General features: G+C 35.3%; 1 protein-coding gene across 7 annotated transcripts in view; it reads left to right on the top strand.

The window, feature by feature from the left end:
• DDHD1 (DDHD domain containing 1) overlaps nucleotides 1-20207 on the top strand; it is a 70608-nt gene that overhangs the window by 46706 nt on the left and 3695 nt on the right. For 4 of the 7 annotated variants that reach the window (XM_031453752.2, XM_031453751.2, XM_064485965.1 and 1 more), the window contains 6 exons: nucleotides 2680-2942; nucleotides 4316-4391; nucleotides 7998-8147; nucleotides 12265-12517; nucleotides 13513-13704; nucleotides 16277-16360. In XM_031453752.2, the coding sequence (XP_031309612.1) occupies nucleotides 2680-2942; nucleotides 4316-4391; nucleotides 7998-8147; nucleotides 12265-12517; nucleotides 13513-13704; nucleotides 16277-16360 (1018 nt within the window). The remainder of the gene's footprint in view (nucleotides 1-2679; nucleotides 2943-4315; nucleotides 4392-7997; nucleotides 8148-12264; nucleotides 12518-13512; nucleotides 13705-16276; nucleotides 16361-20207) is intronic. The other 3 variants (XM_031453753.2, XM_010982935.3, XM_064485964.1) reach the window with 1 other exon arrangement.

Here is a 20207-nt window from a genome sequence, read left to right as displayed (position 1 = left end):
TAGGGGGAAAGTTTTGCATGTCGATCAGTACTTCTCAAGTCATACTTCCTGAGGACCAGTTTTTTTTTAAAAGAAAGTAATTCTAGACTATCAGGATATCATCGAGAGCCTTTGGCTCTTTCTTCAACCCTAAATAAAGTAACATGAAAAATCCAGAGAAAACTACATCTTTTGTACATCTGAACTCTCTTGTCAATGGCTTTTTAAAATAAAGAACTATGAAGAAAATTGTCATGGCCCTATCTTGCCATTGTTACTTGAAAATTATCTAATTGATGTATATGAACTCTTTAAATTACTTTTTCTCATTAAAATTTCCTGGAGTAGGGAGAAGGACAAAGGATTAATTATATTCTTCAGCCATATTTTGGGTGTTTGGATTTTCTCTTGAAGCTACTGGGTTTTTTTCCTTTTGGATTGATTTTCTTCATAAATTTTAATTTTTATCCAGTGGTTATGAGAATTAGAAATGCTTTTAAAAAAAAACTTTTGAAAAGCCACCCAGTGCCTGTTGTTTGTGTTAGCTGATTTGATTAGATAATATTGTAGAGCTAATGAAATTAAGATCACAAGTTATATCATTAATCTTGGTTCAGATATCCCAAATGAATATGGCTGGTCACAAGGGGATCCTAGCTGGGAGAATATAATTGGATCAGAAAGGAGAAGGGGAAAAACAAACCCTAATTAGAGTAGACTTTTTGGATACAAAATCGAGGTGGATTTCTCCTTTTGCTGCTGAGTGGATGATTTATAAAAGTATTTAGAGGTAGTGCAAAGCCGTTTTAAAAGTTAGCTTTCAAAATCATAATGTATCGACCACAAATGTTCTTTATATGTACGCTATAAGCAAAGATTAAAAATACTATACTATCTAGATATGTTCTAATAAGGAAAAAGACCATTTCTATTCATGTATATGATTATTAAAACAGATGAAAACATCAACTGTTCAGAAACTATCCATTCTAGGTTTCAGTCCATGGTGAAATACTGTAGTGTCAAATAGGCTTTCTCTGTCTTGGATATTTACTCTTGTTTTGTTAACCAGATATGGTTGCTAGACTAAGAAAATGTTGGGTATAGTGAGTGATGCTTTAAATTTTTTTAATGTGAAATAGGTTAACCACTGGTAGATCTTTTCCCTTTTTTCAACTTTAATTTGGGGGGTGGCTGGTATTTTTTAAAAACAAAAAGATTGAGTACCTTTTGCCAGAATACTTAATTATATATCTTTTAATATTTCTAGACTTAACATGGTAAGAATCTTAAAATCAAGGCTTTCAAAAGTAAAAACTATTAGCAAATGTTGCTTTTAAAGGAATTTATTTATTTGAAACATTAGCTTTTTCTATACTTCCCTTCATGTAGATTGTAAATCAGGAAAATGAAAAAATTTTAAGGGCTAGTTCATGTTCTTGTCAAAGCCAAGTCCAAAGCTTTGTTATAGCTCCCTTTGAACAGAGCATGTAATTTCACATCACACTGCCTACTTCTTAAATTCTGTTGACTAGAATTACCATGTCTTAGAATATTTTCATATGCATTTGCCACTAACTTGTAGTCCTCAGAAGTGCTGGCTAAGAAACTCTGGGATGGAGCCCAGCAGTCTGTATTTAACAAGCACACTGAAAGAGAATTATTACACTAAAGCATGGAATTCTTTTGCTTTTCCCAGGAAAAAGTAAAATGTTTAGTGAAAGTAAAATTTTTGCATTCTTCCCTAGAGAAAAGGCAGCTTGTCATCCTTCCTCATGTTACCAGCTCATCTTGTCCATCTCTTCCTTCACTGGCTGAATATATTTCATCAGACCCAATACGTGGTTTCAGTAGCTTTAACCAGACCTCAGTATTGCATTGTAGAACTGAGACATCAGCGACCAGAGAGAGCACCACGCCTTCATTCACGTTACTGCATTCGTGTCACTCCTGTCTCTGCCAAATATGAGTGCTCAGATAATTTTCAGTTTGTGTCTGCTAAATAATGTTCAGTGAAACCTGATGAAGGCTAGTTATCTCTTGAGACAAAATAACAAGATGAAAATGGAAACAATGCATAATTAATGTTTGTATGCCAGAGTAACAGCTGGCATATTAAGAAGTACTGAAATGAGAAACTGAATATCAGGCAGCAAGTTTATAATCAAATAGAAGTAAGCAATGATAGGAAGAGAAAAGGACTGCCTTAAAACTCAGTCAGAGCCACATACGGATTTGAGTAACAAAAGAACCTTATTCTAAAGCTAAATTTCAAAGGAAACAGTTTTACAAAGAAAAATTCCCACATTATTTATTAACCTCTAAACCTGAAAAAAGCCCTGCTTACCAGCCATATAAAACAACTTTTTGCTCATACCTGTGTTACCAACTTAATGGGAATTTTGGAATATCAAGTAGATCAACATTAGCTTTTTCTTCAATCATACAGTGGCCTTTTATTGCATTACTCTTATTTAAGTGCATAAGGTAATAATATATATAATATGTAGCATATGCAGTATGTTAGTGACTGTTACTATATACTTAGATAGTCTTTTCCTAAAACTTACTGTGGCTTAAAAACTAGAAGATACAAGAATTTAGGGTTGCATATGAATGCATTGCAACAAAGAAGAAATTTCCAGGGCTCTTTAGAAATCTTACTAGACATCTAATTTGATGTTTTCTTATTTCAAACAGCTAGTTAAAGGCCTTCAGCAAGAGCTGAACCGACTGTATTCCCTTTTCTGTTCTCGGAATCCGGACTTTGAAGAAAAAGGGGGTAAAGTCTCAATAGTGTCACATTCCTTGGGATGTGTCATCACTTATGACATAATGACTGGCTGGAATCCAGTTCGACTCTATGAACAATTGCTGCAGAAGGAAGAAGAGTTGCCTGATGAGCGATGGATGAGCTATGAAGAGCGACACCTTCTTGATGAACTCTATATGACCAAACGACGGTAAAATGCCTTAGTCTCTTAAAGGAATTTTAAATATCTTCATGGAATTACCGGACCTCCAAGGAGAAAACTTAAAATTTTCATAATAAAGAAAAAATACATTGTCTAGGGTACAAAGTTTATTAGATAACGCCTAATCAAGCTAGAGACTATTAATTTTCATGCTAATTACGTGTTTTCCTATAGCATAAAATAGTCATCTTTTTTTTCTTTTGTCTCTTCTTCACAGTTTGTTAGAGTGAAATCTAAAACTTATTCAAAGCTGAGTCACTCTCTAGAGTCCTTATTGAAAATGTTTACCAGTTTGTAATCCTTTGTAGTTTTACTAATCTTAGAGATGGGCCTTTACCTTTCTTATTATTCTGAAAATAATTTTAAAGCTCTTTTTTTCTTGAAAAATATATTTTTGACATTTACCTGATCACTTTTGGCCATCCTGATACCATCTTTTAATTCTTTGCTACATTCCTATCTTCATCTCTAGTTAGATGCTCAGTCTTTGTTCTCTTAATGATCATCCAATTAATTCTAATAGAACAATGAAAAGTCACTCTTTTTGATAGTTAGCATTATATAAAAACAATCAGTTTAGTTGACTTAAATTTTTACTCAAGAAGCATTGAATTTCAGTCTTATAGAAGTTGTCTAAGGATTTCATTTACAATCTTGTTACATACCATAGTATAGATACACACATTTATAGTGTCAAAATAATTGATAGTTTTGAAAGAAAATGTCATGTTGGCAAGGCTCAGAGCTGCATTTTAGATGTGAAAGCTAGTAAAAAAGAATTTTTATAACAGGCTTAGGAAATGAACTGCACCTTTTCTTTTAACTTAGTTCCATCGTTTATTAAATGTAAGTAGATATGAAACACTAATAGGAAAAAATTGAAATAACTTCATCAGCAAAGAAAGGTTTAATCTGTATGACGTGGACAATTACACAGTTGTTAAAAAGATTGAAGTAGATCAGGAGGCAATGAAGTGAAAAGATCTCTAAGATTCATCATTAAGTGTAGAAAAAGGACAGACATAGAAATAGTGTATATGGTATGAACATTTGGTATGTTTTTTTTAAGGCATATACATACTTGGATGTTCCTTAACATTTTACTAAAGATTTCCCCCAGAAAGCTATTAACAGCATGTATTGTGAAGAGTAGGAGTACTTGTACTAATTATTCTATAAACTTTTATAGACTTTCTATGCTACAGCAGGTACATTTTTAAATACTGTCAGTTAAGGATTAGTTTGAGGGATTGGATACTAGGTCTTCATTGTCTTCTTTATGCTTTAGGGAACTAGTGAGCATCTAATACTTATAAAATTTATAAATATGAATGTGTGCATAATCTCATACTCCTTCCTAGGCTGAGAGAAATAGAAGAACGGCTACAAGGATTGAAGGCATCGTCTATGACACAAACACCTGCCTTAAAATTTAAGGTAAGGAAAGACAGATGAGATTTTCATTTTTCATCTCAGTTGTTTTTCAAACAGCATTTGAAGCATGATGTTAGGGTTCAAATGAAATCCTAATTATTCTTTCAAATGAAGATTCTTTCTGAATACATGCAGTGTGAAAAGAATGGACGTGATGGTTTCCTAGCTCTCAAAATGCATAACGCAGTGTTATTGGTTGTGGAGGGATACAACTTCATAGCACCCCCAAGAAATATCAAATAATCTCAAATAGTGAGACAAGAAACATAGAGACAGATCTTGGAAATATTTAGTATTTAGAATTAACAAACTTTACTGACCAACTAGTTGTATATGGTAAGAAAAATAAGTGGAATTCTATCAGTGGTGATTCCAGGGATGGAAAGCTGACATTTCGGTCAGTCAGTAATGTACGACAAAAGCACAAGCAGAGGGTGCACCAGTTAGTTTGGACCAAGGTGGGCAAACCAGTCTGGCTAGAATATACAGGACTTGGCATGGGGGCTGTGGGGAAACAGGAAGAGCTTAAAAAAAAAAAGGGGGAACTTGTATTTGATAAAGCTTTTCAGGGTTTTTGAGCATCGGAATAGAGCTGTCAAAAGCAATGGTTCAGAAGAATAAAAAGTGGCAGGGAGACGCTGACATTGACCTAACTATTGGGAAGGACACAGCCTATAGCTAAATAACAGTCTGTTTGCAGTGTTAAATGGAGCGTGACTTAAGTTTCCTAATACTCATTTCCAGTTGAATGTACACATGGGTCTAGTGTGCTGTATTATCTCTTCTTGATACCCATTTCATTTATCATAGGAACTTAAATACAGGTTAGGTAATGGAAGGATGCAGAAATTGTTTTAAGCAGTAAGAATTTTCTTACTGAATCTATCTCTATGACTTATAAAGGTTTTTTTAACTTACACATTTAAAAGTTATATAAGATAAATTTAAAAGTCGTAAGAGAATTGGAGTCTTTGGAGTCATCTCCTCCTGGAATTTGAGTTCTGTCTCTACTACTATTATTATATATACTCAGTGTTAAATATGTAGAATTGATCTGGTAGAGTAAACTCTCCTCTTTCATATCCTGGGTTTTGTACTGAAGAATTGAGTATGATCCACAAAGTAGATTAGAATCTCAAAATTCAGTATCACGTTACTAGAATTTGTGCTCTCCGTAACTGTCTGTCCTTCTAACACATAGTCAGGAGTCTAATAATATGAATTTTTAATTATTTAATTACTCATAGAGAAAAAATATGGAAATCCGAAATTTAAAAAGGAATATATGATGAATTGGCAAATTAATACTTAAGACTCCAGAGTTAAAAAAGGAACAAAAGTGTTTGTATGTCTATTATCTGGCAGATGGATTTATTTTCAGAATGAAAGTGTTAGGTCATTAAAATTTTTAAAAAGTTAAAAAATATTGACAAACATTGGTCTGGAAACTGGGAAACTTTGGTTCTGATCATGAGGCTTTGCCACTAACTAGTTATATAACATTAGGCAAATCTCTGCATTCATGTGTTTACTCATCTCTGGACAAGGAGGTTAGACTAAACACCTGAAGTTCTTCCTCACCTTTAAAATTCTTTGATGGATGTAGATTACACTAAAGCAGTCATTACTCTTATCTGAGAAAGAATAATTCCTTTCTGTGTTAAATGGCAAACGAATCATAAACAAAGAAAAGTTGTTTATTCTATGAATTTAACAAACATTTATAAAGTGCTTGACCAATGCATAAAGCATTTTACTAGGGTGTACATGTGTAAGTGTGTGCATTTCAGCCCTGTCACTATTAGTCCAAATGATTTTTCTTTTATTTTTAATTTATCTTAACACAAGTTAGATTTCTTCAACCTTCAAACATGTTGAAGTTCCCCAGTCCTTAAAAAAAAAAAAGCACTTTCTCAAGCTTTCTTTAATGTAAAGGTACCATTTCAGAATACATGTTCATTTATATTTATTTTTTCATTTGAGGAAAGAAAAGAATAATCACCCCAGAGGTGTGGTGAAGAGATTAAAGATTAAAGGTGTATAAAATTGAAGGTAGGGACACTGTTAACAGCATAGTCCAGATGAGAGGTGATGAAATGAAATGTTGGAATCTTTTGGGATGATTTCTTAGATATTGGGGATAAGAGGGAGCGATGAATTGGGATGACTTGCATCAAGATATGGGACATACAAGAGAGGTAGGGTGGATTTAGGAGGGGAAGCTGTCATGTTCTGTATAATCCAGTGCTCCTGACCACCTTATTTTTCTTGAAGCCCTCTCCTCCCTAGACTTCCATGATGCTGCATTATCCCGATTCTCTTTCTCCTTTCAACCTCTCTTTTATAGCTTTACCTCCTTTACCTGCTAATCAAGTGTGGACATTCCTCATAGTTCTATCTAAAGCCATTTTATTCTGTGTACTTCCTAAGCTATCTCACCCATTCTCTTGATTTTATACATCACTTATATGATGATGACACAGCCTTGGATATGATATATTCAATTCTACATCTCTTATCCTAACTTCTGTTACCTGTTAGGTATGTTACAGATACCTCAAACTTATTATGAACAAAAACATAATTTACTTAAAATTTCCTGTTACAGTTAATGGAACCAGTATCTTCCCAGTCAGCCAGACCCAAGTCTTGTGAATTGCCTCTGGCGCCTTCTTTTCCCATCTCCATGCATTCATGTTGATTCCACCCTATCCTCTCACATTTCCATTTCTGAATGGAACAGTTTGTCCTTCTGGGCTCAGATTATCTTTTACCTAGACTCTTTCATTAGTTTTCTACCTTGTCTCCAAGTCACCAGCCTCTTAATTTTCCAATTCATTTACAAGCTACTACCAGATTTACTAACCTCCTAAAACATGGGTCAAATGTTTCACTAGCTATAAAATCCAACTTTCTTAGTCAGTCAGTGTTCTGTACACTCTCATTCCAAATAACATTTTCCCCACACCCAATTTTTCAACCACATTAGACTATTCTCTGAATTAAGCCAGATTCTTTCCTGCCTCTGCTTTACTTCATGTGGTTCTATCAATATTCCATATTTTTCTTTCCAGCCCTAGTATATCCCAACCCCAACTTTGGAAATCCTTTTCATCTGTTATGGCCAGTGGAGATGCTTCCTCCTTTGTAAGGCCCACGAAGTTGGGATGAGTTACTCCTTTCTCTACTCTCATACAGCACATTTTCCCTCTATTACACATTTATTTTACTCTGCCTCCTCAACAGGATTGTAAACTCTAAGTGCAAAAGCTCAGCCTTATTGTCTTTATATGTTTCGGAGCACCTAATATATTATGACTTTACCAAAAAAGGGTAGCTTGATAAATCTTCCTTCTCCTTATTCTCATTCGTCATTTTCTCTTAGATTTAAAGATACTGAAGTTGCTTCTGGATAGATTGCTTAAAATAATTCATGGTTGTTATAGAGTTAACAAATAATGCAGATACCATCTAGACAAAGCTCATTCAAAAATATATATATTTGAAGATAATTTTATTATTTGTATTTTATCATATATTATGTTATGCCCAGATTCTGTGAAAAACCTTTTGTCGTTTTTAAAATTTAGGATGACTTTGTCATTTTAGGTTGAAAATTTCTTCTGTATGGGATCCCCACTAGCAGTTTTTTTGGCATTGCGTGGCATCCGCCCAGGAAACACTGGAAGTCAAGACCATATTTTGCCTAGAGAGATCTGTAACCGATTACTAAACATTTTTCATCCAACAGATCCAGTGGTGAGTTCCAAATATGGACATTTTCCTCTCAATATTAAATTGTTCCTAAGAGAATCTATAATAAATCTTGCAAGGTACTGCTGAATTTATGAGAAAGGGTTCATTTACAGACATACCTCGTTTTATTGCTCTTTGCAGATACTGCCTTTTTTTTTTTTTTAAACAAACTGAAGGTTTGTGGCAACCCTGCATTGGGTAAGTTTGTTGGTGCCATTTTTTCAACATCAGTATTTTTTAATTAAGGTATGTGTTGGTTTTTTTAGGCGTAATGCTCTGACACATTTAATAGACTTAAGTATAGTATAAACATGACTTTTATATGCATTGGGAAGCAAAAAATTAGTGTGATTCACTTTATTGCAGTGATCTGGAACCAAACCTGCAATATCTCTGAGGTATGCCTTTATCTGTTATATTTTTGAAATATTTGTGTTTTGGTTAACTTAAGGCCCAGGTAGTAAAATACCTTAAAGATGTTCTGTTTATATTGTACTTGTAGGATAAAAGCATAATGTAAAAATACTATCTCTAGGACAGTTAATACAAGAGACAGGAGTCTTCTGGACTTCCAAAACTTAACCAGTTGTAATACCAATAATAGAGCAACCATAAATTTTTAAAAATCCATTTTAAGTATTTTTTCTCTAAAGCATGCTGCAACATTGAGATGTGTTTGATAGATCCTCTTAGAAATGAAAATATTTAAATACTATGTATTAAACCTGAAAAAGTGTAAGAATTTATTTTAACCTGGTGGAATTATAACATTTTGGATTTTTACATTCTCTATTACGTTTGTACTGTAAATAAAAATTTTAATGTAAACACTAAGGATCTTGCATCCAGGTAAACAATTTAATGCCAAGCAAAGTGTGTTTTTTTTTAACACCTTTATTGTGGTATGATTCCTGTACAGTGAACAACACATATTTCAGATGTACACTTTGATGAATTTTGATAGATGTATACACCAATGAAACCACCACCACAATCAAGATCACCACAACATTTCTATCACTCCTCAAGAGAGGCAGATTTCGAATTCCCAGTTTATCCCGTCCCACCCTCTTTACTTCGTGGTAACCATAAGTTTGTTCTCTATGTCTGTGAGTCTGTTTCTGTTTTATAAATAAGTTCATTTGTGTCCTTTTATTTATATTCCACATATAAGTGATCTCATACGGTATTTCTCTTTCACTTTCTGGCTTACTTCACTTAGAATAACAACCTCCAGGTCCATCCATGTTGTTGCACGTGACATTATTTTATTCCTTTTTATGGCTGAGTAGTATTCCATTGTACATATACACCACACATCTTAAACCAGTCAGCTGTCAATGGACATTTGGACATAGTGCTACTATGAACATTGGGGTGCATGTATCTTTTTCGAATTAGAATTCCTTCTGGATATATGCCCACGAGTGGGATTGCTGGATCATAGAGTAAGTCTAGTTTCAGTTTTTTAAGAAATCTGCGTGCTGTCCTCCATAGTGGCTGCACCAATTTACATTCCCACCAACAGTGTAGGAGGGTTCCTTTTTCTCCACATCTTCTCCAGCATTTATCATTTGTGGACTTTTTAATGGCCATTCTGACTAGTGTGAGGTGACAGCTTATTGTAGTTTTGATTTGCATTTCTCTAACAATTAGTGATGTTGAGTATCTTTTCCTGTGCTTGTTGACCATCTGGATGTCTTCTTTGGAGAAATGTCTATTTAAGTCTTCTGCCCATTTTTTGATTGGGCAGGAGGAGTCAGTGCCTGCCCACTGCTGGGTGGAGCTTGGTCCTGGCCCTCTGCTGGGAAGGCCATGTCTAGGGGCATGTCCAGAGGCAGTTGAGGGCTTAGGAAGTATGGGGATGGGTGGGGCTGCTTTTCCACCCATTATGTTGTTTGGCCTGAGGCTTCCCAGCACTCAAGACTACAGGCTGTTTGTTGGGGCTAGGTCTTGGTGCTAATGACTGAAGCAAGATGCCAGCCTCCAGGAAATCTCATGTAGATGAACACTCCCTGAATATCAAATGTCTACCAGCTCTTATGTCCCCAAGGTGAGCCACAGCCACCTCTACCTCCCCAGGAGACCATCCAAAACCACCAGGCAGGTCTGGCCCAGGTTCTTATTAAGTCACTGCCTCTGCCCTTTTACCTGGCGCGTGTGAAATTCTGTGTGTGCTTCCCAAGAGAGTAAAGTCTCCCCTAGTCCTCTGGGGCTCCTGGAGTTAAGCTCCAGTGGTGTTCAAAACCAGATGTCCTGGAGTCTCCTTCTCCCAATGGGGGAACCGTGGTCTGGGGAGCGTGACGTGGGTCTCAGAACTCTCACTCCTGTCGGAGGGCTTCTGTGACTTAATTCTTCAGCTTGTGGGTCGCCCCAGGGACAGAGGGCTTGATTATATCGCAAGTATGCCTGCTTGGTTCCCGCTGAGTTTCCCTCTTTATGTTTCCAATTGAAGAGGATCTTTTTTGATAGGTTCCAGTCTTTTTTTCCAATGGTTGATTAGCAGTCAGTTGTGGTTTTGTTGTAGTGGTGAGGAGAGGCAAGCTTGTGGTCCTGCTACTCCACCATGTTGATCAGACCACAAGTATCCAAGTAAGGTTTTTAGATGAGAAAAAAACACTTCCTTAAATCCTTTTGGGGACAAGTCTAGCTATAACTAAATTTAAAACAAGCGATTTTAAATAACATTTATTCTCTGAAAAATAGCTTTATATAATTGTGTAAAGTCTTCTAAAAGATTTTTAGCTAGTCCCAAATAAATATAGCATTGACTAAACACTAGAATTTTAGAAAATTTCCCATATGTTAAAGAATCAAAACTGCTATATTTAAGAAATAAATCTCACTGAACTGGAATCTAGTATTAGATTCAAAGACAGACTGCATAGTGTTGGCCAAGTCACGTCTGAGACTATTTCTTATCTATGTAATGCAAATGATACTGTTTTACCTCATAAGTTTGTTAGGACTAAGTAAAACATGTATAAACACCCAGCTAGACTTTCAGTATTTCATTATGTACATTCATTTTACTCACTTTCTTATAAATTAAACATGAACTTGAGTTTGTAGGTGAACTCTGAGCTTTCAGTATACTTTGTGTAATCTTAAACTTTGTTATACAGTTGACCCTTGGACAACTCAGGGGTTGGGGTGCTAACCTTCTGCACAGTCAAGAATCAGGGTATAATTTTACAGTCAGCCCTCTGTACGCACGATTCCACATCTGCAGATTCAACCAACTGCAGATTGTGTAGTACCGTAATATGTATTCATGGGGAAAAACTCCACATATAAGTGGATCTGCACAGTTCAAACCTGTATTGTTCAAGGGTCAACTGTATTGTAAATAGGAGGGTTCTGAACTCATTGTTAAAAATTTTTTATTACTCGTTTTATAGTTTTTCTGTGATTTTTTTTAATAGCTCATGTCAGAACTGCGCTAGGAAGTTTTTCCCAAGTTATCTATTCTTTCCAACAGCCTTGTAAGGTAGTAGGAAGTGTAATCTCCTTTCTACAGCTCAGGAAACTGAGGCTCTGAGACCTTGTGACTTGGTGAGTGTCATATAATTAATAAGTTACAGAGGCCAGAATATGAACTCGGGGAATTCTGATGCCACATCCATTACTTTTTCTGCAATATCATCCTTACTTCACATTAGGCGGATGGTCTTATATCACCATCCAGTTTATGTGTTACTATATTAATCTGTTCGAAAATAGGGTTTACTAAGAACTTAGGTATTAAAAACTGACCTTACTTCCTATGTTCTAGTTTACCATTTACTGCTTCAGTTTTGCTTGTGAGACTAACATAAATCTAATTGTTAGATGATATCAGAACATAATAAAAATGAATCCGTTTCTCTGAAAGACTAATTAGTGGGCACTGTTAGCCTAAACTAACTCTTAATTGTGTTTTATAGTCTGATCATTAAGGATACATAATTAGACAAACTACATATTATTAACTGTGAAGAACTAGAAATACATGTTAGGAATATCAGGTTTTTAAAATATTACCTAAGGTCTGCTGAGCATACAATAGAATAAGAATAAACAGCTTACTAAAATCCAAGCATTGTATCTTAATGTTGTGTGTTTTTTTTTTTTAATCAAGGCTTATAGACTAGAACCGTTAATACTGAAACACTACAGCAACATTTCACCTGTGCAGATCCACTGGTATAATACTTCTAATCCTCTACCTTATGAGTCCATGAAGCCAAACTATCTTCACCCAGCAAAAGAACCTACCTCAGTTACAGAGAATGAAGGCATTTCAACAGTACCAAGCCCTGTGACTTCGCCAGTCCTGTCCCGCCGACACTATGGGGAATCTATAACAAACATAGGCAAAGCAAGTATATTAGGTAATTTCTCTTCAGTATGCCTTATCAATGAATTTAAGCACATTTATATAGACATTAGATTTTCGGTACTTGGAAATACTCTCTGTATTATAAAACATTCAACAGTTAATATTCATGTTTAGAATTAACTACCCTCTCACTGTTCAAATTTGAGGGCCAAATCCCTGAAGTACTAGATCAAATCCTGTAGTTAAAGAATATGAGATAGCTGGATGCACAAGAAAAGGCTGGGAAATAAAGTCCCTCATTGTAAATCTTGAGCACGTCACTTACTATGAGATCTCGGGAAGTCACATAGTTTTTAATACTCTGCTTCCTCATCCATGAAATGAGGGAGTACTTGAATGCTAAGGGTACCCCTGCCAACCAGTTCTCTGATCCATGTCCTACAAGTCTGTCAACCTGTCCTTCCTGAGGGCAGCAAAGGTACTTAATTTCTCTTTGAATGATCTGCGGTACCAGCCACAATGTTTGGCGTAGCACTGGAGCTCAATTGTGTGCCATTTTAACTTGTCTATTGCTTTTGGTTATGAGTTGCCTTAATACAAAATGCCACAAGATGGCGCCATAAATAGGGTTTATCTGCTGCACTCATTGATAACGACTTCGCCATGCAGATTTATTCATAGCTTTTTATAACATACCCACTTAACTTTAGTAGTAAGCATATCGATAGTAAATTTATGCGCATATGAATGACATGGTTCTTTCATTAACATTTTTAATCTTATGAAGTACTTTAATAAACAATGATCACTTTAATAGTCTTTATTCCTTTGTAAGCTTTTTTTAGAGTTTGTGCAATTTTTATTCTATTCAACACCATTTTTATTTAGAAACCTACAATATAAATTGTAACTTACTTATGTTTCCACCCTGGAAAAACATAACTAGGGCTTGGTCCCTCTGCAACTGGCTGTAATTATGGGTGGTGCTCTTTAGCTTGGTATGTGGTGTAATTCAGCAGAATGATTGCCCTGTTTTGTGAAATGCAGGGGCTGCAAGCATTGGAAAGGGACTTGGAGGAATGTTGTTCTCAAGATTTGGACGTTCATCTGCATCGCAGCCATCTGAGATTTCAAGAGACACTATAGAAGACGAGAAGAAGCCGATTGCCTCACCTCCTACGACCACTGTGGCAACGCAGACCCTCCCACATAGCAGTTCTGGCTTTCTTGACTCTGCATGTTAGTTCATACTGTGCTCTGCAGCTTTATCTGGTATCTTTTTAAAGCTTCAGGAGGACAGAGAGGATTAAGATATTAACACTAGCTGTCAACTCTATAATCTAAAGCATGATTAGCTTTTAAAGAAAAAATGATTTCTCTACTTATATTTTTAAGAATAATCCCCAGGTAAATGCAGTTTTACTCTCTGCTTTGATGAATTAAGTTAAGAACATTAATAATCAGGGTCCTGTGGCACAGAAGTCTTACACGTCAAGCGTAAGACAAATCCCTCATTTTTATAAAATAGTTTTTTTTTAAACATGGTCTTCTCAGCCTTAAAACTTCATGTAATCGCTTCAAACCTATGCTGTATCTACTCTTGATACTTTTTTAAAACTGCTGTGCCAAAACCATCCTGCTGCTAATCCCAGGGCTCCCTTCATTTAACCTAATTATAAAACCTTCAAAGCTTTCATTGTATTGGATCCACTGTATGGCTTCCAATCCTATCCCAACTATATGGGGTAAAGTAGACACTCAAGAAATGGGTGAATGAATGGATAATTCAGTCTCACTTAGCATTAGAATAGAGCTTTATTTAATTTTTTCCAGTGGATTTATAAGGTCTAAAATCTTGAATAGTTGTGAAACACTAATTACACATAGTATATGTTTACTTCCAGAGATCTAAACTTGAACCTTATTTTTAAGTGTCCAGTAGAAGACTACTAAGACCTAGTTTTCCATTGACTTACATAAGGAAATGTAGATTCTGAAACTTGCTACTTTTCTGTAACTATTACAAGAAGAAAAGTTTACTTTCTTCCTCCAAAAATGTTTGTACATTCCATTTCAGATACTTAGAGCCTTGTTTTCTTATTGTATCTGCTACTCTGAATTTTAAAAAGACCAGCATTCATCGCCATTCATAAAACTTACTTAAAATGGAAGTTCAAGTGTGGCAGTCCTGGAGGCTGGCTCTCTCTATAGTCAGCCCCACTCCAGGGTGAATTATCCTGGCCATTCCTGAACTGTACATTACTATTTAGGCCAATAGCATTTTTTTTTAACCTAATGCTGTCTGTGTCAGACTCTGAGTACTGAAAATTTTATAATTGCAGGCCTTTTAAACACTGCCTAGAGAATTCATTTTAGATTTTGATGTTTGTACAAAATTCATAGTTCTCTCATGAGAGTTCTATACTATTGCTGACCTAAAACTCACTTCTGCTTAATATCAGACATGACATTGTAAAAATACAAAATTCTGTGTAACATGCAGATATCAAAAGAAAACTACTCTAAACTTCTGAGGAAAAATAATTTCAAAGAATTTTATAAGAGTCCAGGTAAAAAGTCACAATTCCTTGTACTGTTAGTGCACAACAGTGATACTAGTGAACATTAGTGTGAATGAGGGAAGAGAAGGGACAGGGGAGAATTTGAGCCCCAGGGAAGTCATACAGAGAAGTCTCTAGGATCTGAGGGGAGAAAACTGACCTTTAGTTTTCTTACTATTTAACATAGGAATTTCAAAACGATAGTAAAGAAACCTGTTTCTTCTTTCAAGACAAATGAGTAGAAATGCTTCCCTGTATTACATTATTATATCTCGATACCTTAACAAAATACTTTTTCTGTCATTCTTGCATATAAATTCTTTGTCGGTCTTAATGGTAAATTCCTTGCCAACTGTAGACTCAGCTAACTATGAGCTAATCATGATTTCTTATTTAGATATATTCACCTTTAGATACAGATTTTAAAAGTCCAACTTTTAAAATTAGACTACTTACTACAGTAGAATTATGACTTTTAAATCAAATCTCCAAGATTGCCTTACTAATTCTTGGACTTGTTTTGGTAATATACTCCTCTATGTAATCTTGATTTAGACAAATTTTTAAACTCATAATTGCTTTTTTGGCTGTATCTTGTAAATCATAAAACCTTTTTTCCTTAAATCTCCTTTCTGGAATTTAGTCACTGTGATTAGGTGATTCTGGCTTCCTTCCTTACTTTCTGCTCACTTTGATTGCCTCAGTTCTTCTTAATAACCTTTATTCTGAAGCTACGACTTTGATTCTCTTGCTTTTTGAGGGTAAGATGGACACAGACTATGAATTCATGATCAATCTTTGAAGAGTTAGTGTTGTCAGTTGAAACCACTTTATTGACATCAAGTTGAAGCATCTTACATAGCTGTTCTTCATTTCTTTTGAAAACTATAGGCTTATTTCCAGTGGTTTTACTGTTTCATTTCTTGTGCTATCCTGCATTTGTAACATATGGAAAGAAAAGATCTGTTTCTTTTAGCACTGGTATGCTTCTAGGTTAGAACTTCAGTGAACTATAAATTGGGAGGATATCTGGGTGTTAACAGATGATGACATTATATTTGAACGTTAATTATGATTGCCTTTTCCATGAAGGAGCTCTTCACAAGAACCAAAGTGTGTACTTTTTTATGTATGCAGGGTTTAATCAGCTTACATGGGAGTATTGTTCTAACTTCTGGCTGCTGCATCATTGAAGGCCATTTGTAACCATCAGCCAGTATTTTACAGCATCTTGTGTTTTTTTTTCACAGATTTCAGACTTCAAGGATCGTTCTTTAATCTCCCACAACTTCTTTTTCCGGAAAATGTAATGCAGAATAAAGATAATACCCTCGGTATGGTATATGTCAGGAATAGCATTCAGAACACTACAAAAATGATCTACCTAGATTTCTTCTGCTCATTGAAAAATTGAAGCAGTTCTTCTATGAGATCAGCTTGAATGTTAACATTATAGACTATTTTATACATATTCTCTGCCTTTATTTTCTAATCTTAAATGGTAGTGATCCTGAAACTCGACTACCGCTGAGACACTGAGCATACTAAATTATGTGATACTCCTATATGCTTCTACAAAAAAGAAGCCTTTTAGAGAGGGAAAAAAAGCATTCATCTGTTTCCTTTCTTTGTTGCCCTAGAGCTTTCAAAGAGGTTCACTATTCTTTTCATGTAATATACTTAGATATAGAAGGATTTCATAGTGTAAAGAATTTAATCATTCCTAGTTATTTCACATGTCAGTGACACTACCCTAGCACTGTTGGTATGCCATAGCTACTATCTAGTTTCAACACAAATATTTAATGTTCTTTAGTGGCATAGGTACACTTTGAAAAATTAATATTATTGGATGCAAGAGATATTTTCAGTCTCTTAATTTTCAGCAGATTGAAAATGCATTGGTAAAAGCTTAATCTTAGCAGTTTAAAATAACTTTTATCATTAACTTCTCATTCCTTTTTCTGCAGTTCCTCTCCTTTTTTTTTTTTTAATACTGGATTTTGTCTTTAACAAAAAACTATGTTAAAAGTTTTTCCTTGGATTTTTTAACCACATCTAATTTTACAATTTCCATATTTATAATTGCTAATTTTCATGCATTTTTTCAATTTTTTTCTATTTTCAAGAAAATTCTTACTTGATATAGATTCCAAAACACTGTTTCAGCATAACAAGCTGTTTTTTTTGTTTTGTTTTGTTTTTTGGCTCCGTAACAGCCATTTATGTTGATCTAACTCTGTGAGGTCCCCTCAAGAAATGATCTTATTTAAGTGCTCTCTCTGGTCCCTGCTCATGTAATAGTCATTTCCATAAAGAAATAGTTGATCTGTGCTTTTTGCATATTTAGCTGAAAAAAGAAAAATTAATCTACTCATATATTTGTCCTGCATTCAAGTGGCCTACACTATCTTAAAGCCATCCCAACTACCTAAGCAATTAGACCACTAATCATAACTACACCACACTGATTCAGATGGTAATATGTATATGGCTTCTATTTTCCCTTCCCTTATTACTCATTCAACAGTTGTTTATTAAATGTTTACCAGGAGCCAAGTAGGTAGTCACTAGAAAAGATACCAAGATAAAACACTTCAGTGCTGCCCATAAAAATGTTAAGTGCTGATGTGGGAATGGTTTTCTAGAGGGCATATATTCTAGTAGGAAATGTAGGTAACTACAAATATAATTATAATATATGTTAGAATGTGATGAGCCACGTAACAGAGATACAGGTAAAAGCCTCTGTCAGTTCTAAGGAATGAGAAAATGCTTTCACCTGGAGAAATCAAAAAAGGCTTTGTGGAAGTAGGATTTGGACAAGAAGAGATGAAGAGACATTGCAGAGAGAAGAAACAGCAAAAGCAAAAACAGAGGTGGGGAGCACAGGGTATGCAGAGAACCAGAAGTTCATTCCCTTGAGAAGAACCTAGGAAGAGTGGAAGGGGGTAGTTCCGAATGTGATTGGGAAGCTTTCTCAAACCAGACTGTAGAGGGTTGGCAAATGTGGCCGTCTCCAGCAGTTACCCACAGAGCCTGTATTTACCCAAATAGCCCAACTGTTGTCAAATGTTAGGTATCTGAGTGTCTTTCAGGGTAGATAAGTATTGGGAAATTTGGGGGAGACAGAAATGACAACCGATGATAAAACTCAGTATGGAGGGTTTTTTTTTTTTTTTCAAATGAAAGATGGTTAGCAAATATTCTTAAATATATTTGGAGCTATGATAAGTCACAAAATGTAAATATTCCCTGGATGTCAGATACCTAAGCACATGAAATGTATAGTCTTTCCAAGGCAGCACAAAAATAAGAAGACATAACTTATCAACAAGAACTCTGAGCACAATCTAACTACAAATGACTTTCACCAGTCATTTGGAAACCCAGTTTCCTTTACTAGTACTCTAAGTGTGTTTCTTAGTATACCTGGGGCCAAAAATTATGCAGTTATGACTATGATTATTATTTATAAATAAGATAACTATTAAGTTTTTTAAAAGTTCCAGAAGGAAAGTTAAGAGACTTTCATTAAATAGAAAAAAACGTGTCCAGTTAGTACACCTGGTAATACTAAGATGCTTACTTTCTATTCATGTGTGTTACTTTTTAACATGAGATCCATGCTGACAGGCCCTGTGCACAGGAGAGTTCTCTGCTGAAAGCACAGTGCTGGGGACACTCTCCCTTCACTGTGTGGACTGCAGACATTTGCTTTGGGAAATAGGGAAGTGTGCCCATAGGCACGACTCCCCCAAAAAGGAAAATAATCCATGTTTTAAAACAGTATAAGCAAACTTCTAACAGTAATTTAAAGCCAACAGTCTTTTTCTCATTTTTACTTCTCAACTGTTCAGGAATCTCATTCTTATTTTGTAGATAGAGGAACATTAACACTTAGGCACTCGAGAGAGAGAGAAGGACAAAGTGATGATTTTATATTCTCCTTTCTCTTTGCCCTAACTTAGTGAGAGAAACTAGGAACAATTACTAACCTGTATGGTGCCACCCTCTCTGGATATGGTAATACTGAGAAAGTAGGTCCAAGGCAATTCCATGTAGGTCACAAGCACATCTCACAGCACATATAGGATGGTGCTTCCATGTAATAATCTCACTCCCTGGGGATTCTGTGATCTGCATAAAGGGAGAAGATGAAACATAGGCCCACCTGCTTCCATCCATCCACCTGAAAAACCAACACAAATGTAATGTCAGCTGCTGTGGCAGTCTGGCTGGGGTAGACCTTCAAAGAAAGATGAGAGACTTAAGACAGGTTCATCAGATACAAACTGGCTACTTAATTCCCATGTTGATAGGGACAACCTACAGATAATTACAAAGGACTAGAGAGGGCCAGTCTAGTTAATGACACAAGTTGCTATAGGTGATAAGAATTGCAAGGACATGTAATATAAGGGGACAATAAATTTATCATTCAAGTTTATAGTACTTGAAAGGCAGTGTAGCACAGTAATAGCACATTAATACATTTCAGGGACAAAATCAAAGTGGAACCAAATAACACTAGGTATAACAGGGAAAAACCTCCCTTTCTTTGACTATAAAACAGCAACTCAACCTGAGACTGTTGGATTAGGAAGATATTCTACAGTGGCATGTGGAATTCAATTCTTAGAAATTATAATGTGGTGTGGTTTCACCAATATTAATGCATATGTTTCTGGTCTCTTCTGTTTTTCCTCTTATTTCTCCTTTTATCTCTATGACTAACTTCACCTTGACTCCTCTTCGTGCTTGAGAATTCGTTTCCTCTTTTCGTCTTCATGTCTGTGGTACCAGAATGTACCTATGAAATTAACATCCATGTCCTGTGGAATACAGAGGGTAAAAGATGTAAGACATTACTATCCCAGAGTTCCACATGTGGATTACAACTATTTGTGACTTATTATGGATTAGATTACCATAATTTAAATGAGAAAAATAGCAGTTAAAAAAAAACTTTGTAAAAAGCCTATGTCAATATATTTTACAAGTGTTTTGTAACCTAATTGATACTTATGCTGTTTAAGTGTAAACCTTATCTGAAAATGGATAGTCAGACCCATGGGTAGTCCTTGTTAGAAAAGCACAATTGAATAGAAAAATAACTCTAAGTGCATTTTTAAATCACCAAATGGTATTGTCACAAAACACATGTTTAAAATAAGCATT

This window comes from Camelus dromedarius, chromosome 5 (genome assembly GCF_036321535.1).
Source record: "Camelus dromedarius isolate mCamDro1 chromosome 5, mCamDro1.pat, whole genome shotgun sequence".
NCBI classification, from domain to species: Eukaryota; Metazoa; Chordata; class Mammalia; order Artiodactyla; family Camelidae; genus Camelus; species Camelus dromedarius.
Note: the sequence above shows the minus strand (reverse complement) of the source record. Positions and strands in the feature narration are given on the sequence as shown.